Source organism: Stigmatopora argus, chromosome 12 (assembly GCF_051989625.1).
Source record: "Stigmatopora argus isolate UIUO_Sarg chromosome 12, RoL_Sarg_1.0, whole genome shotgun sequence".
Taxonomy (NCBI): domain Eukaryota; kingdom Metazoa; phylum Chordata; class Actinopteri; order Syngnathiformes; family Syngnathidae; genus Stigmatopora; species Stigmatopora argus.
In genome coordinates, this window is record NC_135398.1 from 6,233,783 (window position 1) to 6,256,866 (window position 23,084).

The following is a 23,084-nucleotide window of genomic DNA, read 5'->3' on the forward strand; positions in this document are numbered from 1 at the left end:
GCTATAGCCATCTGAGTTTTCAGTTGTTAATAATTTTAATTTGATAAATTTTGTTTTCATTAACATTTTATTAATTTTTATAAAATTTATTCATAAATATATATATGAGAAATATATTTTTGGTCAAAAATAGTCCCCTTTTAAATGGATAAGTGCACTTGTTGGCTTCACGTTCATGATAAATTTCCAAAATAAAAGTTTTACTTGATATGCAGTAGGACGTATTGACATTTTTGGGGTAGTAGTGTAGAAAATAACGCGATGTTCATGAAGGCACCACCACGAGGGTTGAGCAGGGCCACGCCAGACGCACGTCAATCCGAGAGGAGGGGGTCACAAGTCGGCTTCAGGGGAGGCGGTTACCGTCCATAGGCAGACCGTCAAACCTCCAGTCAACAACACCGAGTGGCACCCAAGTGTCAGGGCGTGCAAACATCACGGGGACGCGGCGGCTGTGTTTTTTCACCCCATGTTTTCCTCCTAACTGGTGAGTATTTCTCACGGTTTCCCCTCAATAACTGACGTCGTTGCTGGTCGCCGGGGAACACAGCACCCCGCCCGGCTAACGAGCTGATGATACCGTCCTCCTTTCCCTTGCGTCCACCTGGCGATCGCTCATCAAACCTCTGTTTCTGACGCCTAGTAAATTAGCCAGTTTGGTATGAGCCGCTTATGGTAACTATTTGCTGCTTTGCTGTAATCCGACTGCACCACTGGGCATGCAATGCTAACAAGTAGCCTAATCTCCTTATGGCTTTTTTTTTGCTAACCCCCTTTCCTTTCGCATGCTAACCTTGCATCGACTTTTAAAAAATACGTTTCTAATAGTTCAACTTGTGTTTGTGACGTTTTTCATTCAAAGGCAATCCTAAATGGGTCTATGGTCAGAAATATTTTGTCAAGGTAATCAACCATTACCTCGTTCTCGGCCAGGTGTTTTCAGCCATAATCAACTAACTAACGTTTTTGGGTGGGTTGTGGCGAAATCAGTGCAAATCCATGCCCATAAAGTGTGTTTAAAATTTAAACGTTCTCAATTAACTTGCAATCAATTATTTTTTTTAATTCAAACATTTTTTTAGAAGATGCTACAGTGGAACATTGACTTTAGAGTGCCTGGACTACCAAAATGTTTGCGTTACGGTCAAACTGTTGTGCTTGGTTGAGTCTTTCATTTTTGCGTTTTAAGTAGGAATTTTTCAAATGGCTAAAATTTCTTGAATTCACACACTAATTCCGATTGATATTTGCAGCCCATCGCCATCATGACAGAGGAGGAAACTATAAATGTGAAGGAGGTGGAGATCGTCAAGGGGATCTTGGACTTTCTCCACTCCAGGAAGTTGCACATCAGCATGCTGGCCCTGGAAAAGGAGAGCGGCGTGATCAACGGCCTCTACTCGGACGACATGCTCTTCCTCAGGTAGGCCTCCATCATGACATATTTCACCCCTATTATACTTTTGAGATACGTCAAAAGGTGTGCAACTGCTGTGCTTGTTGTAGGCAACTCGTACTGGATGGCCAATGGGATGAGGTCCTACAGTTCATTCAGCCGTTGGAGTGTATGGAGAAGTTTGACAAAAAGAGGTACGGGATGACTATTTTTAGTCATCAGTGACTGTTTTGTACAAAAATAAACTGTAGATGGCATCAAAACACAAGGTCGATTTATTCTCAATCCCAGGTTCCGGTACATCGTCTTAAAACAGAAGTTTTTGGAAGCTCTTTGTGTGAATAATGCTATGTCTGCTGAGGATGAGCCACAACATGTAAGTAAAAATACACCACATCTTGCACTAGGTATAATGTTACATCAAGGTTATCCAGTCTGTTTTCAATGTCTCAGACTGGATAGGGGCCCTTGAGGACCGAAGTTGGACATCCCAGTGTTACAGTATACATATATTACAGATAGAGCTGGGCAATATGACAAAAATTGTTATCACGATAAAAAAAAAATCATTTATCGATAATAATCTTTTTTTTTTGTTTCAAATTTGTTACTTCAAACTTCTGTGAATAAGTAAATAAATTACTTCCCTCCTTATTCAAATATGAAAGTAACTGTTAGCTTACTTTATAAGAAAAGACAATAGGAAATATAATGATTTTTAAGTATTTTTATGGTTCTGTTCTGCAATAAAGATAAGACAACTCACCCCTTACACTATGAAAAGTTTTTAAAAAACTATCCAAAATGAGGCTATGGTTAGCAATTAATTCCTGGCCCAATATACGTTGAACATGTTATACACTATTCTTTTTTACCATTAGAAATGACACTTATTTTTTACATAGAAACCAGCTTTGTCAACGGAGGAGCCTGCAGAAATTTTGAGAGGCATCTTTATTTTTTATAAATTTCCCTTCAAACCAAAAGTTGCTGTGCAATATGAAATAAATAAATTAATAAACCGAAGACATTGGCAAGCAGACGATTTTCAGCCTCACAAAAAGAAACTGTAAATCTACATGACATATGGTCATTTACAAAAAATAAATTAAAAAAAAGTTTGATGAACTTAACCCATTTCAACCCATGATAGCAAGTTTTAGATTTTTGAAACATTTTCAGAACATTTACATAAAGTGGGGAAACACCGTGATATCAAGTAAGAAAAATATTACTGGCTGTCCTCATATGAGGACTGTGGGTTAAGGACATTTTCAATATGGCTGCTCTTTTTGCACAGGTATTTATGAGGTATTAAAAAAAACAAAAAAAACACTTAGGAGAATTCACTTGAATCTTTTAGTGCATAGGCTCTGTGTTGTCCTGCATCTCATAACCGCTCATTTTGCCCGTGTTGTTGTCCTTTTGTGTTCATGTTCCGTGTTAGCCTTTATTGCTAACCAAGCTTAAAACATTTCCTCATCATCCTATTCTTCTCCTAAGCGTTGGTCTGGAACTAGCATTCATGTCGCAACAGCGCCCCATTCTCTGTTGTGGCCGAGTGGTCTAATTGCAGTTTAAATGATCAATTTTTTAAATCAAGTTTTTATTATTGTTGTTGGCAAAAAATATTTCACGATAATTATCGTTATGGTTTTATCGCCCAGCTCTAATTGCAGACAAGGGTGATGATTTTGACTTTAGACAATGGCACTCTGAAATATTGATGTATTTTCCAAGTCAGCAATTTGATGTAATTGGCCTGCAATCTGGGAGTCATTAATGACTATTGTATAAATAATGCAAGGGATGTGTGTTTGTAACCATAAAGCTGTAACCTCGATTCATGTGGAGACTAAGAGAGCTTCTTGCACCCTCGTTGAAACCTTACCAAACAGAGTATTTTGTTCACAGCATGAATATACACCACCCCCTCTCCGCCAAAGCAGGGCGGTAGTTCTAATTGTCATGTCAGTCGATATTATCGGCCTCCATTGATTCAAGTAAATTGGGTTAACAGTGTCGACTGGTTTAACCAAGCTGTCATAGAGGTGCAGCTGTGACAGAGTGATACAACTTGTGCACAGTGACAGGATTGGGTCGCATCTTTCGATAGTAGGTCAAAATACTTGGTTTTGAACTTTGGGTAGTATTTTGCCAATGTCAAAAGCAGATGACTCCAGAACTATTATTTGAAGTCATTTTCTAAACCGTTAAATCAATTGTCGAAGACAATTTTCAATCCAAGTGTTCATTGCTTCATATTTTTTTTCAGTTGGAGTTTACTATGCAGGAGGCGGTCAAGTGTCTCCACACCCTGGAGGAGTTCTGCCCCTCAAAAGACGACTACAGCAAACTTTGTCTACTGCTCACCTTGCCTCGGCTCACAAACCACGCCGAATTTAAGGTCGGGAATTTCTGTTACTGGTGTTATTATCTTCACGAGGTCTGGTCGTGTTAACGTGCGACTGTATTGCCGGTGTCCTGTTAGGACTGGAACCCGAGCACAGCCAGGGTTCAGTGTTTTGAAGAGGCCTGCACTATGGTGGCTGAGTTCATCCCAGCGGACAGGAAGCTGAGCGAGGCTGGATTCAAAGCCAGCAGTGATCGACTCTTCCAGCTGCTCCTCAAAGGTGTCCTCTATGAGTGCTGCGTGGAGTTTTGCCAGGTCAGGACCCATTTAATACTTTGATGATTATTCTAAGATACTTTCATGACATTCAAGCGTAAGATAAAACAATCACAGATGGTTTAATGTTGGAGAGAAATGCACCTGACTTGCAGGTTTTCATTAAAACGCAGACCAAAATCGGCTCCTCCCTTGACAAAGCTGGTTTCTATGTAAAAAAAATAAGTGTCATTTTTAATGGTAAAAATGAATAGTGTATAACATGTTCAACGTATATTGGGCCAGGAATTAATTGCTAACCATAGCCTCATTTTGGATAGTTTTTTAAAAACTTTTATTGGCAGTGGAAAAACAGCTTTCAAGCCACTGATTCAAGAATTGCACTCTCTGGAGAATTAGGATTGTTCTCTGCAGATTTTTTTTTTCACCACCGTTTCCTGACTAATGATCCGTCTGGAGGGTTGTTGCATGACTTGCATTTTCTGTCGGCGCGCAGAGTAAGGCGACGGGCGAGGAGATCACCGAAAGCGAAGTGCTGCTCGGCGTGGACATGCTGTGCGGTAACGGCTGCGACGACGTGGACTTGTCCCTGCTGTCCTGGATGCAGAACCTGGCCCACAGCGTCTTCTCCTGCGCCTTTGAACAGAAGCAGCTCAACATCCACGTGGACCGCCTGGTCAAACCGGCCAAGACCGGTTACGGCGACCTTCTCACGCCGCTCATTAGCAAACTTTCTCCGTACCCGTCATCGCCGCTGCGCAGGCCACAGTCCGCCGACACCTACATGTCGCGCTCTTTGAACCCGGCTCTGGACGGCTTGGCCTACGGGCTCTCCGGCACGGATAAGCGAACTGGTGGCGGCGACGTTCCAGCGGGTAAAGGCGTCGCCTCGATGTCTCACTCATTTGCCAACTTTCACTACCCTGGACCGGGAGGCCAAAACCTCAGCAGGAGCCTCATGTTGGAGAGCTCCGACTGCCACAGCATATTTGAGGAATCGCCTGAAACGTAAGTGGCCATTTTTATGAACTGAAAAAATTAGTTTTAACAATTAATAGCGGGAAAAAATCGCGAAGTAGTGAATTCGCGATAAATGAAGACGCGATAATCAAAGACGCGATAATTGAGGGATTACTGTATTTTTTGTATTGTTTCACCCATCCTAAACACAACATACATTTAATCCTTTACACCTTTAGGAAAAAAAACAAGTCTGATCCCTGATATTTACTATTGTAGGTCGAGGACTGACACGCCCGTGGACAAAATGATGGGTTCAAGTGCAACTCCGAACTCGCGTCCTGCGTCGGCGCCAGGCGAAGATGCACCTCTGACTGGCTCTGCTGAAAAGAACGAGGTTAAACCCAAACTTTCCCAATTTTTCATCCAATAATCACACCTGAGTAAAAGTCACACCAGCCAATTAATGCACAAAGAAGAGGAAAAAAGTACATATACAAGTTGCATTTTAGGGAGGGCCATCTTCATTTGATCAGAAACCAAGAACAAACATACTTTAATGTAAAAATAGTTAACTGGAGAACAACAGGCTAAATTGGCACCTGTTATTGTAACATATGCAGGTTTATGGATAACTATGGCCTGAAAAACAGGTTTTTGGTGGTCAGAGAGGAAAAAACATATAAGCCGCACCCGAGTATCAGTCAGAGGCCAAACTATGAAAAAAATTGTGACTTATAATTTGGAAAATACGGCAGTTCTGATATGAAGCTAAATTATACTTCCTTAATATTTTGTGGTTGTTTTATTCAGCTAACTAGCACATTAAATTTCAATGTGTGACCAAGAGCTTGTTTTGATACTTTCTGTCATATTCCTGAAGCAATCCTTTGTGTGCCGTATTTAATGCATGCCTGTTCTTCTTCACCTCGCAGCCATGGGACAGCACAGAGAAGTACGAGGAGTTTTACCGTCAGCGCCTACGTGTGCAGCAGCACCTGGAGCAGAAGCAGCAGCAAAGGCAGATGTACAAGCAGATGCTGTTGGAGGGCGGCGTGCAGCAGGAGCCCCCGCCCGCCGACATGCAGCACAGCCTCACCGAAAAGTTCCTCAACAAGTAAGAACCGCGGGCGGTCCGTCTCGTTCGCCGCCAGGGTCTGTCGTACGTAAGGAGGGACACACTTTTAAATGATTTATGCCCACATGGGGGCATATCTCCTTCTCCCCCGTGCGCCATCTGTCTTGACCGGCATTGTCACATCGCACATGCTCATTATCATATTTAGGCCCTTTGACATTTCCCCTGAGTGTCTGCATTATTCATATTGTCAGCTGGGTCTCATTCAACTCCTTTTTAATATATTTCACCAAATGGATGTTTGTTCGATTTTATTTGAGGTCGTATCATCATTGCAGGATTCAAATACATATGTCCAAAACTCCAATAGGTAGCAGTCATTTATTTGTCTGTTGTTATCAATGGACTAGCAGTTGCAACTCAGGGAGCGTTTAGGTCAAACTTTTCATATTATCCTATTTTTCGCACTATAAGTCGCACTTTTTCATATTTATTCGGACGGGCCTGCTGTATTTTTTTTCTCTTTGACTACCGACAGCCTGTTATGTTTTTTTAGGCCATAGTTATCTAAAAAAAAAAGTATGTTAACAGATGCCTATTTAGCGTGTTGTTCTCTATTTTACTATTGTTACTTTAGTTTCTAATCAGATAAAAAAAAATGCCCTTCCAAAAATGCGACCTATAATCCAGTGCGACTTATATCTTGTTTTTTCTTCTACTTTGTGTAATTTTTGGTTAGTGTGACTATTATTCCAAAAAAGTGCCTTGATAAAATGCTCAGCTTCCATCGGCCCTGAGGGACATATCCCTCAGTGAGCTCAGAAAAAGTACTGACGTCGATCCTAATGCGTGTGGTCAGATCCATCCAGAAGCTGGAAGAGCTCAACGTGGGGATGGAGTGTTTAGGAGAAGAGGTGAAGTCTCTGGCCCAGCAGTGCAACGGCAACCCGCCCGTCTCCGAGTGCAACAACAACCCTCCATCCGCCAGCCCGGAGCACGACAGGAGTCGTGGGGGGGTGTTGCTCAGCAGCACTCCGCAGCACGTCGCCGGGGGCCGTCCTGTCTCCCCACTCGACGAATCACCCGTTTTCTCACACAGGTTGGTGCGATTTCACAAAAGTTAGCCGGCAGACATACGAGTGATTTCAAAACAGTTTTAATATATATTTTTTTAAACATGTTTCAATTGTTACAGCGGGCAGAATCACCAAGCGGGTCCTCACGGTGACTCACCTGGCTCTTTATCCCACCGTAAAGAAGTATGTTTAGACAGGATGTGTTGTGTCCATTGTCAGTGTCCAGCTTCATTGTGCACTACTTTCTACCAAGTAGTAGCACCGTATTGGCCCGAATATTAGACACATTTTGATTATAAGACGACCCCCTTTTTGAACATCAAATTCAATATTTATACCAAAAATAATTACAGTACATCTGAAACAAATGATTCTAACAATATTTTTGAGAGAAAAAGCATGTTATTTTGCCTCACTCAATTCATGCAAAAACTCTTATCACATCTTAATATCTGAACATCTAAACTAAAGTGCGATCACATTTGAAAATGAATGGCTTCTGTTTTTTGAAATGTAAATGAACCAATCTACTGTGATAAAACAACAAAATTGCAATAACTGCATTAACCAGTGTTCAGCATTCGCTTTAAAGATATCAGTCTGTAAAGATATGTCTAAATCCCAAATTTAAGATGACACTTTTTCAGTCTTATTTCAATGCAAAAAACACCGTCTTACGTTCGGGCCAATGCGGTACTAGCCACATGCTAAGCTACGTCAGTATATAAAGTTATAAAGTAGAGGTTGGTCATCTTTCAACAGGATGGCGACAAAGAAAAAAGTCTTTTCGTGGCCGTGCATACGCTGGAAGACACGCAGGCTGTGCGCGCCGTTTCCTTCCACCCTTCGGGAGCCCTCTACGCCGTTGGCTCCAACTCTAAAACGCTGCGCGTCTGCGCTTATCCCGAAAAATTAGACCCCAGGTGAGCATAGCCCTCAAAATCAACGTAGAACTTTAAAACACCACTATAGTGCCTGTTTTTTTTTGTTTTCGATTTATGTGTCGGTCTGTCTCTTCCTTGCACCAGTGGCTCGAGTCCAATCAAGCAGCCGGTGGTCCGCTTTAAGAGGAACAAACACCACAAAGGTTCTATCTACTGCGTAGCCTGGAGTCACTGCGGGCAGTTGCTGGCCACCGGTTCCAACGACAAATACGTCAAAGTTCTACCGTTCAGTGCCGAGACCTGCAATGCCACAGGTGAGTGCATTTAAAGTCAAAAGTGATAATGATTGGGTGGCTTTAGTGCGTTGCAATATGGATAAAAAAAAATTAAAAAGTCATTAGATTTCATGATAGAGATGTACCATGATACAAGCATTGTAGTGGACATTATTTTTGCTCAAATGTAAATATATCTAAAGAATTACTAATACGTGTTAGCTTTTTTTAAATTTGTCGTAAGCCTAAAAAAACGATCACTGGGGAAGTTCATGTTCATAAATGCATGTAATATATTGTATATATGTAGTAGATATTTCTTTTCCAAATGGAGTAGTAGTCGTTCAACTCATTTATTGCCAAAGGCGTCTAAACAATTTATTTATGATGTTCAACTACTCATAACTAACTTTTAATAATTTAACTTTTTTTATGATGAATGATGGGAAGCTAATCGCAGCCTTTGAACACAATATCCTGTGGCATGTTTGGTATTTGAAGGAGTGAAATGGGTTAATCCCAATGATCAATGTCAGAAGTTCCGGAAACACTTTCAAGAGTGACTTTTTAATTTTTTTTATTTTTTACCCAGGCCCAGATTTGGAGTTCAGCATGCACGATGGCACCATCAGGGACTTGGCCTTCATGGAAGGTCCGGAAAGCGGCGGGGCCATCTTGATCAGCGCCGGGGCGGGAGACTGCAACATCTACACCACCGACTGCCAGCGAGGCCAAGGCCTGCACGCCCTCAGCGGACACACGGGTACGCCTGGCACGAGCGGTGCCGACCTGTCCCAAGCGCTCACGTGGGAGCTTTGCGCACAGGTCACATCCTGTCTCTTTACACCTGGGGGGGCTGGATGATCGCATCTGGGTCCCAAGACAAAACGGTGCGATTTTGGGACATCAGGGTGCCCAGCTGCGTGCGAGTGGTGGGGACGGCTTTCCACGGCTCTGGTACGACAAGTAGAAGTGTGTTTTTAATGAACACGTTATTGATTTTCATATTTTTTTTCAAATTCTGCCACTTCGCAGGCAGCCCCGTCGCCTCGGTGGCGGTGGACCCGAGCGGGCGTCTGCTGGCGACGGGACAGGAGGACAGCGCCTGCATGCTGTACGACATCCGCGGCGGGCGCATCGTGCAGGTGTACCGTCCGCACAGCAGCGACGTGCGCTCGGTGCGCTTCTCTCCCGGCGCTCACTACCTACTCACGGGCTCCTACGACACCAAAGTCATGGTCACCAACCTTCAAGGTCAGCTCTCGAGTTTGCTGCGTCGATCACGTACGAGCGTTTTTCACAGCGGCCGCCATATTAAATTACATTTAAATCTGCAAATACGCAGCTCGATCGGGGATTAATAATTTAATATAATATAATCTTAAAAAACGACATAGTATAGTAAGGCTTTTTTCTTTAAAAAACAACTTAGTATAGTAAGGCTTTTTTCTTTAAAAAACGACATAGTATAGTAAGGCTTTTTTCTTTAAAAACGACATAGTATAGGAAGGGTTTTTTCTTTAAAAAACGACATAGTATAGTAAGGCTTTTTTCTTAAAAAAACGACGGTATAGTAAAGCTTTTTTATTAAACGACATAGTATAGTAAGGTATTTTTTATTAAAAAACGTCATAGTATATTAAGGCTTTAAAAAAAATGACCATGTATAGTAAGGCTTTTTTTTCTTTAAAAAATGACCATGTATATTGTATAGTAAGGCTTTTTTCTTAAAAAACGACATAGTATAGGAAGGCTTTTTTTCTTAAAAACGACGTATTATAGTGAGGCTTTTTTCTTTAAAAAAACAACATAGTACAGTGAGGCTTTTTTATTTAAAAATGACAGTATAGTACGGCTTTTTTTTATTAAAAAACGAGATACTATAGTAAGGCATTTTTTCTTAAAAAAACAACATTGTATAGTAAGGCTTTTTTTCTTAAAAAACGACCATGTATAGTAAGGCTTTTTTCTTAAAAAATGACATAGTATAATAAGGCTTTTTCCTTTAAAAAACGAGATACTATAGTAAGGCATTTTTTTAATTAAAAAAGAACATAGTATAGTAAGGCTTTTTTCTTTAAAAAACGACATAGTATAGTAAGGCTTTTTCTTTGAAATTATGACATAGTATAGTAAGGCTTTTTTCTTTAAAAAAAATAACATAGTATAATAAGGCTTTTTTATTTAAAAAACGACATAGTATAGTAAGGCTTTTTTCTTACAAAAACGACATAATATAGTAAGGCTTTTTAAAAAAAAACGACCATGTATAGTGAGGCTTTTTTCTTAAAAGAAACGACATAGTATAGTAAGGCTTTTTTTCTTTAAAAACGACATAGTATAGTAAGGCTTTTTTCTTTAAAAAATGAAATAGTATAGTAAGGCTTTTTTTCTTTAAAAAACGACATAGTATAGTAAGGCTTTTTCCTTTAAAAAACGACCATGTATAGTAAGTCTTTTTTCTTAAAAAACGACATAGTATAGTAAGGCTTTTTTAAATTAAAAAACGAGATACTATAGTAAGGCATTTTTTAAATTAAAAAACAACATAGTATAGTAAGGCTTTTTTATTTAAAAAACGACATAGTATAGTAAGGCTTTTTTCTTTAAAAAACGACATAGTATAGTAAGGCTTTTTTCTTTTAAAAACAACATATTATAGTTAGGGTTTTTTATTAAAAAAAACGACATAGTATAGTAAAGATTTTTTATTAAACGACATAGTATAGTAAGGCATATTTTATTAAAAAACGTCATAGTATAGTAAGGCTTTTAAAAAAAAAAACACCATGTATAGTAAGTCTTTTTCTTCTTAAAAAACGACCATGTATAGTAAGGCTTTTTTATTAAAAAACGACATAGTATAGGAAGGCTTTTTTCTTTTAAAAAACAACATAGTATAGTGAGGCTTTTTTAAAATTAAAAAACGACATAGTATAGTGAGGCTTGTTTCTTAAAAAACGACATAGTATAGTAAGGCTTTTTATTATTATAAAAAAACGAGATACTATAGTAAGGTATTTTTTCTTAAAAAACAACATAGTATAGTAAGGCTTTTTTTCTTAAAAAAACGACCATGTATAGTAAGGCTTTTTTCTTAAAAAAACGACATAGTATAGTAAGGCTTTTTTCTTACAAAAACGACATAGTATAGTAAGGCTTTTAAAAAAAAAACGACCATGTATAGTAAGGCTTTTAAAAAAAAAATCATTGGGTCAGAACATGAGGTGGGAATCAGGAGTGAGTTCAATTCCACTCGTTGCAATTCCACTCGTTGCAATTCTCAAATTGTTTATTGAGGTAATGAAAAGGATAAATACAACTTCCAACTTTACAGTGGTGCAGTGGCAAAGACAATGGGTCAGAACTTCAGGTGGACTCAAGTTCAAATCAGAAGTGATTTTGATTCCACTCTTTGCAATTCTCAAATTGTTTATTGAGGTAATTAAAAGGATAAATATAACTTCCAATCACACCATTTCAGAAGACACTGTGGTCCAGTGGCAAGAACAATGGGTTGAAATTGAAGTTGGACACAAGTTCAAATCTGGAGTGAGTTCAAGTCCACTCTTTGCAAATCTCAAATTGTTTATTGAGGTGATGAAAATGATAAATATAACTTCCAATCATTTCATTTCAGAAGTCACTGTGGTCCAGTGGCAAAGTCAATGGGTCAGACAGACCTCAAGTTAGTTAGTTTGACTGCCATGTGGGAGACTGGGGTTCGAATCCCGCTCTCGTTTGACTGATCACTACACTAGTAGTTCAGTAAATGGGTAAACCTTTTTTCATTCAAATAAAGACTTAGTCATTTTTTTCAGCAAAACAATATTTCCGGTCAGCCTTCGGCTGACCGGAAGACAGTTGGGAGGGGGGATCCCTGGTGGCGTTCGACAGTCGGCCTTCGGCCGACTGCCGACGCCATGCAGTCGTTGACTGGCGACACCGGGACGTGAACCCTCGACACCCACGTCGCAGGCAGGTGACTTACCCACTACACCACGAGGCGGCCCGCCTATACATGATTGGAAGTTATATTAATCCTTTTCATTACCTAAATAAACAATTTGAGAATTGCAAAGAGGGGAATTGAACTCATTCCTGATTTGAACTTGAGTCCACCTGAAGTTCTGACCCATTATCTTTGCCACTGGACCACAGTGACTTCTGAAATGATGTGATTGGAAGTTATATCTATCCTTTTCATTACCTCAATACATAAATCTCTCTCTCTCTACAGTACTGTACATATTCTCTCCATTTTATTAAATGTTTTTTTTTTCAGTACAAACCAATGCGTGTTACTTATACAAGCCTTAAACATACAAATGCACTTATATAAACCTTCAATTTACTTATATCGGCCTTAAACATAAATTATAATACAAAATATAGCACTGAATCAACTTACAAACAAATTCAACTTATGAACAATCGCTCGGAACCAATTGCGTTCGTAAGTAGGGGAGCGTCTGTATAGTAAGGCTTTTTTCTTTAAAAAATGACATAGTATAGTAAGGATTTTTTATTTAAAAAACGACATAGTATAGTAAGGCTTTTTTCCTTTTAAAAAATGACATAATATAGTAAGGCTTTTTTCTTAAAAAAATAACATAGTATAGTAAGGCTTTTTTATTTACAAAACGACCGAGTATAGTAAGGCTTTTTTCTTAAAACGACAGTATAGTAAAGCTTTTTTAAAACTAAAAACGACATAGTATGGTAAGGCATTTCTTATTAAAAAACGACATAGTATAGTAAGGCTTTTTTCGTTAAAAAAAACGACATAGTATAGTAAAACTTTTATATTAGGAATGTTTAGTTTCCCACTGAGATTTTTATTTATAAATGTAAATATACCCACAAAAGTAAATTAACATTAAAATAAAAACATTTTGTTTCTCCACCGCCAGGCGACCTGACCAAGCAACTTCCCCTGACCGTGGTCGGGGAACACGGCGACAAGGTGATCCAGTGTCGCTGGCACACCGACGACCTCTCTTTCCTGTCGTCGTCTGCCGATCGCACCGTCACGCTGTGGACTCATAACCCGTAAAGGGGGAAAAAAAGGCTGGGTAGGAAACGGCAACGGTTAGAAAGTAGTGCATCGTTGCATCCATCCACTGACTAGGTAAGGCCCGTTGAATTGATTCAATATTCTTTGTAGCCACCTCCAGGTTCACTTGAGATGGATATCAATTATATTGACGGAACGCACAATCACACTTGATTTAGCCGTTGCCATAGCACTGGAACTCGGAACACTGCGACGACATTTCGCGCACGCACACGTTAGTCATAGCAGGTTGCATGCGAGCTTCTTTTCATGATGGTGCCTTGCTTGTTTTTTTTTTTTAAATCATGTTTTGCTTTTTAGCACACCAAGTGACACTCCGTCATTTTGCATTTCTTGCAGCTACTGTTGTAGTTTGAAATTTTGGCTTCGGCGTGTCAATAGCAAACTCGTGGAGGCAGCTTATACCGTCCGTCTCTGCTGTCGCTATTCGACGTACCAACGTGTTTATTAGCCCAAATATTGTTTTTAAAATGAGTTAACAGTATTTTTGGCATAAACAGTGAAAGATTGTTATTAGGCCAGTGTCCAAAGGGAATAAAAGTCCACCTTTTGTTTGAATGCTGCAGTACTAAGATAACAATAGGAGGAAGTTTGTTATTATTTTTATCTGTTCATGTTTATTTCAAGACAGTGTTTTGGAAATGTAAAACTTATTTTCGTTTGTTTCAAGTTGAATGCACTTTGTCTAACAGTTTTATTTACAGATCTTTTTAACAAAGAACTCCAAACTAATATTTATTTCCGTTATGTACAGTTATTAGGGTGTTTTGAAATGATTGTTGTGGATTATAATAAGCCTGTTTAAATTATCGTTTTCCAAACAAAATATTTTAACGCAAGCTAACATACTGGTTTTATGTCCCAATAAAGTTACTTTCCATCAACTGTAATTGAACAAGTGGATTTAATCCCTCCAATCTCTACAAAAATCAGTACAAAAGGTAATCACTGTACACGTAATGAGAATTCTTTAACCATAGATATGATTGCAGTGGCGGCCATTGACGGCGAAAGACGTACCATCCATTTGACGTGAGAAGGCTGGCAGCGACCGATCGCCTCATCTTTCAAACGAATGGCACGCCTGTCACCGTCAATGGGCGTGAATGGAAAAAGGAAAGAACAAACTAGGAAAGAAGACAAAACGGTAAGATGACCTAAAAATGGAAAGGTAAGAGACAGGCGAAAGTACAACATATACAAATAGAAAACTAACACACGACTTGAAATAATTGACACTGTTGTGGGAGAAAAGGTTCCCTGATAGTGCGTTGAGTTGCCCCGCTACCTGCTAGCCGTCGCTCGCTTCTGACGAGTCCATTTCAACCTGAATAAGTGCTACACTGACGTCTTTGCCGAAGCGGACGGCAGCGTGACGCGCTGCTCGTCCATCCGTTTGGCCTGCGAGCGCATGATGAGGCTGAAGAAGTCCTCGTCCGGGACGGTGGGTCCCCGCGTGGGAGGAGGGGGCGGCGCGCAGCGCTGGTCGTCCAAACGTGACCCCTGGCGACAGAATACCAGTGGGCTGTGATACCCCAAGGACGACCCGACGGACCCACCTGGCACTTGACGAGCATGTTGAAGAAGTCTTCGTCCGGCTCGGCGTCGTCCACGTTGGCCATCAGGCGGCCGAGCACTTCCCTGTCGCCGCCACCGCGCTTGAGTCGGAGGCCCGGCAGGCTCCCGCCGACGGCCGAGGAGTCCTCTAGCCGCCGGCTTGGAGCGCCGTACACGTCGGCCGACTCAGACGCGGCTGTCGAAGGTGGGTTTCAATTAACTTGTTGGCCTTTTCCCGACATTTAGGGCCCCATACTCACATTTTCTGATGATCCTGGATGTAGACTCCGGGACGCCGCCGAGCGACAACCTGCTGCCGCTTTTGTCTCGAACGGAGCAGCGCTGGTCGTCCATGCGGTTGCTCTGGAACCGACTCAGGAGGTCAAAGAAGCCTTCGTCCCCGAGAGCGTCGGGACCAGATCGCTGCACGCAGACGCACGCAGGGCGGTTGAGGAAGCGTGCATGCGTGCGTGGGTGATGTCGAGAAAGCGGTCAGACCTTGTTTGAGGGAGTGTGAGCAGCATCCAGCGTGTTACTGGCATCCTGGAGGACCTTGGCGGAACCCGTGCCCGTCTTGAACTTCTTCCCGCGCAGTCGGCTGACAAAGAACAACTTGGAGGAGCTCTTGGAGATGGTGGCCTTGCTCTGTTTGCTCAGGATGTCGCTGCTCCACTTGGGACCCTTGACCACACAATGAGTAATAACAAATCATTGATGAACTATTTCACTGTTTCAGACATTTTTTATCTAAAATTATTCCAAATCTTCTATTTGTCAATATTGCCTTGTTGATTCATTAAAGGTGAATTTACAACATAGTATGGATGTATTCTTTTTGAAATGTGCTACTTAGTACATTTCTTGTTCTAAATTTGTACCGCCAGTGTTTTGTTTTTGTTTCGTAATTGCAACGGTTGCCTCCATTTTATCTATCACTATCAAACACTGGAGAAAAAGAATGAGGGGAATCTTACGTTCATCTTGTCCGGCGTGAACTTCATCAACTCCAGATTCTCCATGCTGTGCCTTCTGCTCATCCTCGGCCTCGCACCTACAAACAAGCACGTGGTGTAAAAAAACAAAAACAAAACGAGCAAAAAAAACAACAACCGGATTGCCGACCTTGTATCTTGTAGTCGGCGTCCCTGTTCTCCGACAACGTGGAGGTACTGGTGCTGTAGCTCAGGCCCAAGACCGTCTGCAGATCCGTCACGTTCATGCGGGCCGTCAACTCGCCGCTCCTGTCCCCGGTCTGGAGGATTGAGAACGTGTCCATTATTCCACAGTTTTCGTCCAGGGCAGTTTGACGTTCAAATCCAAACCTCTTTGCAGATTTCCAAGTGTTTCTCTGCAAAGTGCACGGCCTGGTCGTGGTTTCCGAGCGCAGTGTGAGCATTTCCCAGACTCCAACACGCTCGGCCTTCGCCGATCCTACGGGAGGGCGCGTGTGTGCTTCGGGTCAAAACGCTCGGGCGCCTGGCCGTATACGACGGCGCTTACCGATCGTTGAGGTCCTGGGCGATGATGAGGTGTTTGAGATGGTAGTCGATGGCTCTCTCGTAGTCCTGCAGCAGAGTGTACGTGTTGCCCAAACTGTAGCACGCTTGAGCTTCCACCGCGCGGTCCTTGAGCTGTCTCGCCAGCTGCAACGTCCTCCTAAAGCACCAATGACACGTGACTTTTGAAACTCACTGCCTGCTTTTGTCCAACGGCAGCTGCTCAAAAAACTGAAAAATGCCAGTGGCGTGAAGTGCTTCGCTGTTACTGCAGGTGAATTTCTGTTAAGGATGAGTGAATGCCAGTTCAAGTAGATTTGACATCCATCTGTGCCAACGAGTTCAAAGATGCGACATGTTATACGAGTAACAAATGAGTGAACAACTTACTTATAATGCTCGGCTGCCACTTCAAATTCTCCTAGGAAGATATAAGCGTTACCCAGGTTGCAATAAGCTCGTCTTTCTGCGGAGCGATCGCCGAATTCCTTTGCTATGAGCAGTCGCTAAAAAAAATAATAAAAAAAAAACAGATTAGTGTTTTACACACAAAAAACATGTCTATCTTTAACTAGCCTCGAACCTCACCTGCTCATGAGACGCCACTGCATTCCGAAAGTTGCCCAGCAAGTAATGAGTGTTACCCAGGTTACCGTAGGTTCGCCCCTGGGCGGCCCGGTCGCCGAGTTCCTGCACCAGCCCCAAGTTTGCCCTGATGAAGAAGGAAATGATGTAGGTACTATAAAGACAACACAGGTGCCATTGACGCACGCACAAATGCTAAATACGGCGTGACCTACTCGTAATACTCGGAGGCCTTCCTCAGGGCCACCGTGACGTCTTCGGGAAAATCTCCGGGCTCGGCTCCGCTCCAACAAATACTTTTGCCTTTGGCGTGGTGCACGTTCCCAAAGTTGTACAGAGCTCGGGCCTGACCCACCTGAAACACGCAGAGTAGACAGGGTAGTTAATAATCATTTAATCAAGCACATGTGTTAGCCACCAGGCTCACATTGTGGGGAAATGACATTAATCGGTCTAAATATGCTCAATAATTAGGCGATTGGATCCCCCTTGCCAAATGTTGGTGAGTAATGCATGTAAAACAACTGAAAATAGCAATACAACTTATTCCAATGATCAATATTTTATAATGAATGAATTCATGCTAACTTCAAATTCAGCAATTTCAAAAGACAGTATTATTAGATCAAAACATAGATTTGAGAAAAATATTTAGGCTACTGTGTTGCTAGTGCTGATTGGCTGGTCGGGTCAGTTTTCAGACACTGCTCACCAAAATAACCGATTTAAAATTTTGGGCGATCAACCACACCAGCGCACCGTGATCCTTTAAGCCACTCCTCCCTCCATCTACGAGAGACGCCATTTCTACCGCCTTCAAATAATTTAAAGTCCCAACGCCCCACGGTACATACTTTGGATTTGGACCATTACCTTGTCATTGAGGTCTTGGGCTATTTCCAAATGCCTCTGACAGCACACCATGGCCTCATCGAAGCGTCCCAACACCTTCAGCGTGTTGCCGAGATTCCCGCTGGCTTTGGCTTCCCCGAGAAGATCCCCGATGGTCCTGCGCGTAGAGCCACATTTCAGAATAAGCGAGATCGCTCGGCGTGGCCACGGCGACTTCACCCACCTGGTCAACGTCAGGTCATGCCGGTGGAACTCCAGGGCCTTGGCGTAGTCTTGCAGGTGGAAGTAGGCGTTCCCCAGCTGGCTGTAAATGGCGCTGAGCACCTGCAGGTCCTCCGTGCCCACCTGGATGGCAGCTTCGAAGAAGGAAACGCCCGCTCTGTAGTCGCCCACTTTGCAGAGGCGCTCGCCCTCCAAGGCCAGCTCAAGGCAGGACACCTCCATCCTAAGAAGACAACGTTTGGATGGTTTCAATTCAAAATGCCCAGCACTCCAGTCACTTGGGCGTGAAGTCAGTGAAAGCCACTGGAAGAAAAACTTCATGCGCAGAGGATGTCGTTTCACTGCTTCCTTCCGCTTATACAGAACAATGCACGTGAACCGTGCGTCTTATTGGCCAGTGTGGACGTGGACGCCCTTACTTGTTATGGTAGATCACATCCTTTAGTACAATGTTTTAGATTAACTCATTGACTGCCAGACGTTAAAGTGTTATTTGTTCAAAAGAATGGTTTTCATTGATGTAGTTGGGGATTTAAACAACAGGATGCAATTGCGTAGAGCAAAATGGTCTCTGTTGGAACAAAGGAGTCCAAAATGGATGCAAATCAGACGTTGGCTGCTTGGAGAGTCAAACAAAAGGTGGGTGTATCTGTGCCTGGATTACATCAGATTAACAGGAGATAAAAGTGAGCAGGTTTGCTTGTAGAGGAAAGTCTCACTTGTTCCAAAGACGTGAAAAGAAGGCCTAGCTTTTGAAGGGTGTTAGGCAACAACAATCAAATGAAATATTCCAACTATACAGTTTTACAATAAAGTGAAATAATCTGCGAATTGTGAATTGAATACCAATCAAGACTGATGCATACCAGCCTACCTGCAGCTTTTTCTCGTCTTACAACAACAACAACAACAACAGCACATGGTGCATCTGATAGTTTAGTTTCCCAACGTCATGCAGGCTAACCGCAAAACCACCTATTTTCTTTTCGGTGCTAGCCGGGAAAAAAAATATTTCCGGTGGTAGGAATGCGTCTGACGTCAGAGATATTCAAGATGACAAAAAAACCTGAAGCCGTGTGACGCCGTCAACTGCGTTAAGCCCGAATGCGAGCGGGGCGGCGAAAGCGACGACTCGGCGTTCTCTCGGCTCATCTTCGTCTCTCTTCCCTGACCTGGTCATTTGAGATTACAGTGGCGGGAGTGCAACAGATTCTAGACGGGACGAGGCTTAAGTAGATTCCAATTCGCTCGTGGGCCAATAGAGTGGATTTCGTCGGGATGAACCACCTCAATTTTATTGACATGTAGATAAAGCAAGCAAGTGATGAATATTTAAGGACTTGTTAAATATTAACGCTTCTTTCAATAGGAGCTTTGACAGTAGATATTTGCTAGGTAATTGGAGATGCCACCGTGATGTCTTTTGGGAAAATCAACTCACGGGAAATAGACAAAAAGTGAAAACGTATCCTTGCCGATAGTTTTTGGATATGTAATGGTCAATACCTAAATGGGTATTCTCTCCTCCTATTTGTGCTGTGAACCCCCAATTATGAAAGATTTCTTTTTGGGCAAAAACAACAACATATTTTTTTACTATGTCCAATAATAGTTGATAAACATGATTTGTTGCCCAAGCCTATCACAACTGTATTTTTTAGAGTTAAAAAATGTGCGCAAACATTACTATTATTTTTTTATTTATGAAAGATTTCTTTTTGGGCAAAAACAACAACATATTTTTTACTATGTCCAATGATAGTTGATAAACATGATTTGTTGCCCAAGCTTATCAGAACTGTATTTTTTAGAGTTAAAAAATGTGCGCAAACATTATGATTATTATTATTTTTTTTTTTATGAAAGATTTCTTTTTGGGCAAAAACAACAACATATTTTTTTACTATGTCCAATAATAATTGATAAACATGATTTGTTGCCCAAGCCTATCACAACTGTATTTTTTAGAGTTAAAACATGTGCGCAAACATAATTTAAAAAAAAAAATCAATCTCCTCTAAAACTGCTCAGTTGACAAAAGGATGGAGCAACTCTTTCAGATAGTTCTAATTTTACCATGACCTGGATATTAAAAAACAAAGCAAAAAACAGGCAGTTTCAGATTGTAGACAAAGCCGAGCCTATTATTCGATTTCATCTCTACTGGAAGCCAGAACCAATCCAGCCTAAACAATAGACTGGTCACCAGTCAATCACAAGGCGCATATTGACACGACAAGCATCCGCTCCGAGTGAATAAAGCCGACTGAATAAAGGTGACTGAATTTTCCTTGGGTGGGCAAATAAGGCATTTTTTTTTTGTTTTTGTTGGTTTTTTTACCTGCGAGCGTAAATGTTCCTACCTGTAGCGGACATGGAAGGACTGATCCTCAGCTCTTGTGCTAATCACGGAGCTGTTGGAATCCATTGATGTGCATAATATGAGGGAAAATCCTAATTTTGTTCCCGACCAAATGGTTGCACAAAGAAAAAGATTTTCTTAAGAACTTTGAAGGGAAACTAATTTCCAAAAAGTGCACAGAATGGAGGCAAGTGAGAATCCACTGGGCCGCTTTGTGCGTTGCTGCCCCTCGGTCTCCCCCTTCCGTGGCCCACTGTGGAGAGAATACAAGATGCTGTGTGTGAAGCCTCTTGCTGACCACGCGACGCCATGGCAACACCCACCAAACAGCGGCGTGCGTGAGCTGAGTAAGATGGGACGAGAGAGCGAAAGAGAGAGAGAGAAAGTAGAGTGGGGGGTATGGAAAAGGATGGTGGTCAGCATCACATGGTGGCTGTCAATCAAAAGCGAGGCGATGAGAAAAATGGAGTTGCTAGCTCTGAGAATAGGAAAAACTTTGGAGAGTTTGACCCAAAAAGAATTTCTGAAAGAGTTCAAGTGGAGAGAGAGGGAAAAAAATGTGTGAACTACTACTACAAGATAAGCAAGCGACCAAAGCCAAGCAAGCATTAGCCCAATTTTCCATGAGGTCATACAAGCCACACCAATACCTCCACCTTTGGCCTCCTGGGGAATTTAGCAGACACATTAGATTGTTGTACTAATCCTTTCATTTGGAGCCTAACCCAATGTAAACAAAGGATAATGTGACATTTTATTAAGCAAGCCATTTGTGGGAATATTCCCTAAACTAACACATTCCATACAAAAGAAAATAAATACAAGTATTCTGAGTAGAACCATAAGCGTGCGTGCACCTTCCCACTATTGTCTGCAAAATGGGTGTTTCTAAATAAGCTGTTTGTTGACATCATCATTCATTCATCTTCCGTACTGTGCATCCTCGTAAGGGTTGTCTTGCCGGAGCCCATCCCAGCTGACTTTGGGCGAAAGGCAGATTACACTCTAGATTGGTCGCCAGGCAGCCGTAGGGCACACAGAGAGATATAACCCCAAAAGTAAAAATAAATTAAAATCAAACTGACCTGTAACTCTTCCTTACAGGAGCAGGAAATCTTGATAGCCTGCTGGGAATTATTTTTTAATAACAGTAATTAGAAATAATATCACCATTAATAGATTTAAAAATGTTAAACCTGTGTATTACTAATTCTGGAATGCCATGGATTATAAAGATTTAATATGTATGGAAAGCTATTCCATTTAATCTCCAATTTCCAAAAGAGGAAAACAATCAACATTATTCTTGAACCTTAACAACATCACAGATGAATGGAAATAATAAAAAACAATAATATATTTTTTTTATGCAACAAGTACTACAAACCGTGAGTTACTATCTACATAGTTATGCCGTCAATGGATAGCCTTTAGCACATTAGCCGAAAACTTACGTGAGTCGATCCAGTTCGATTATTCTTCGTTCCGCGTTTCACTACGTTATGATCATTAGTCCTCCTCATGTGCAAAGAACAATTCGTACAAAACCCCACGATTTGATAGCCATAAATTTCATTAATTTGGATGAACTTTTAATAGTAAAGAGAAGGTGGACAGCGTTTGTTAATGTCCCAAGGTAGTAGTGTGTTTTCTGCAGGCAGCCAATCGAAGGGCGCAATTCAAAGATAGCTACGCCTACAAGCCCAGTCATTGGTCCAAAAGATTTGAATGAGTGGATTTCCTGACGTAGTGTAAATGTTCTGTCACTCACTACCGGCCACAAAATATAATTGAATCAAGATGGAGTAATGACGTCGTCAACTATTTTAGTTTGAATTTAACTATTTGATGCTTGTAAAAAGAATCCAACGAGAAGTTTGCATGGTTGTTGAGGGCAGTTTCAAATAAAATGGCTCAAATAAAATTAAATGCACAAATGTATGTTTTTATTATACTCACACGATAATGCAGTGTATAAACCACTATGTGCTGTTGTTGTTCATGTCAAGTTGTTCATTATTTCTGAAAAAAAAAAAAAAATGGAGGATTCACATCCGGTGTGTTTCCTAGGCAACAAGACGCCCGCACAGCTGACTGTATCGGGGCCAGATGGACTCCACTAGCATTGTGCAAAATTAATGATGGCGAGGAAACAAAAGCTATCCAAGAGAGCACATGTCAAGACGTGAATTGGGACAACTACAATGCACTTACTTGCAATATTCCAAGAGATGATGTTTTGTTTCAGAGAACCCTGTCTATTACTCCAGTAAGTGCATTTTGTGTATTTAAATGTAGATACAGTACATTTTGTGACCTCTGTATTTGGCAAATTGGCCAAAAAGTTGTTTTTGTGGTATTGATGTGTTATTTATCTATGTATTTTCTTTATTTGATGACCTTTTTTAATAAGTGTTGACTTTTGAAACAACTTGCTTGATTAACATCAATAATTTTAGTTTTGTTTACATGTGGTTACTTTTAAATCTAGAATCATTATGCATTAGATGACATTATTCTGTATTTGCCTTCAGCCAAAGCATACAAGCTCGTGTGTGGTGTGATGCTAAAATATGAATGTCTCAATTTTGTTTTTTAACATATCATTTTTTTTAAAAGATGGCCCTCCCACGAG

General features: G+C 41.2%; 2 protein-coding genes across 10 annotated transcripts in view; one reads left to right on the plus strand and one right to left on the minus strand.

The window, feature by feature from the left end:
* The first annotated feature begins 293 nt into the window (after positions 1-293).
* On the plus strand, positions 294-15,686 carry wdr47a (WD repeat domain 47a). 3 transcript variants are annotated; one of them, XR_013304209.1, is made up of 19 exons: positions 570-675; positions 1,254-1,423; positions 1,507-1,590; positions 1,688-1,772; positions 3,672-3,803; positions 3,888-4,064; positions 4,522-5,033; positions 5,265-5,382; positions 5,921-6,102; positions 6,923-7,162; positions 7,259-7,322; positions 7,902-8,062; positions 8,168-8,337; positions 8,891-9,061; positions 9,124-9,255; positions 9,334-9,552; positions 13,212-13,429; positions 14,368-15,137; positions 15,217-15,686. XR_013304209.1 is itself a non-coding variant. In XM_077615217.1 (17 exons), exons 2-17 carry the CDS (start codon positions 1,266-1,268, stop codon positions 13,352-13,354), a joined length of 2,748 nt encoding a protein of 915 aa, XP_077471343.1. In that variant the 5' UTR covers positions 294-487; positions 1,254-1,265; the 3' UTR covers positions 13,355-14,265. The 3 variants fall into 3 exon arrangements, 2 of the variants coding, with proteins under 2 accessions (XP_077471343.1, XP_077471342.1); XM_077615217.1 differs by lacking the exons at positions 570-675; positions 14,368-15,137; positions 15,217-15,686 and adding an exon at positions 294-487 and having other exon boundaries at positions 13,212-14,265; XM_077615216.1 differs by lacking the exons at positions 14,368-15,137; positions 15,217-15,686 and having other exon boundaries at positions 13,212-14,265.
* Positions 14,261-23,084, minus strand: part of gpsm2 (G protein signaling modulator 2) — a 45,254-nt gene continuing 36,430 nt past the window's right edge. The window contains exons 4-17 of one of the 7 annotated variants that reach the window (XM_077615222.1): positions 21,535-21,576; positions 18,089-18,310; positions 17,887-18,022; positions 17,229-17,368; positions 17,017-17,140; positions 16,819-16,934; positions 16,433-16,588; positions 16,255-16,363; positions 16,055-16,184; positions 15,907-15,983; positions 15,431-15,613; positions 15,193-15,355; positions 14,935-15,128; positions 14,261-14,878 (exon numbers count right to left, since the gene is read on the minus strand). In XM_077615222.1, coding sequence (XP_077471348.1) covers positions 14,714-14,878; positions 14,935-15,128; positions 15,193-15,355; positions 15,431-15,613; positions 15,907-15,983; positions 16,055-16,184; positions 16,255-16,363; positions 16,433-16,588; positions 16,819-16,934; positions 17,017-17,140; positions 17,229-17,368; positions 17,887-18,022; positions 18,089-18,310; positions 21,535-21,576 — 1,957 coding nt within the window. In that variant the 3' untranslated portion in view covers positions 14,261-14,713. Of the gene's footprint in view, positions 15,129-15,192; positions 15,356-15,430; positions 15,614-15,906; positions 15,984-16,054; positions 16,185-16,254; positions 16,364-16,432; positions 16,589-16,818; positions 16,935-17,016; positions 17,141-17,228; positions 17,369-17,886; positions 18,023-18,088; positions 18,311-18,961; positions 18,987-20,450; positions 20,598-21,534; positions 21,577-21,903; positions 22,142-23,084 lie in introns of those variants that run through there. The other 6 variants (XM_077615224.1, XM_077615225.1, XM_077615219.1 and 3 more) reach the window with 6 other exon arrangements.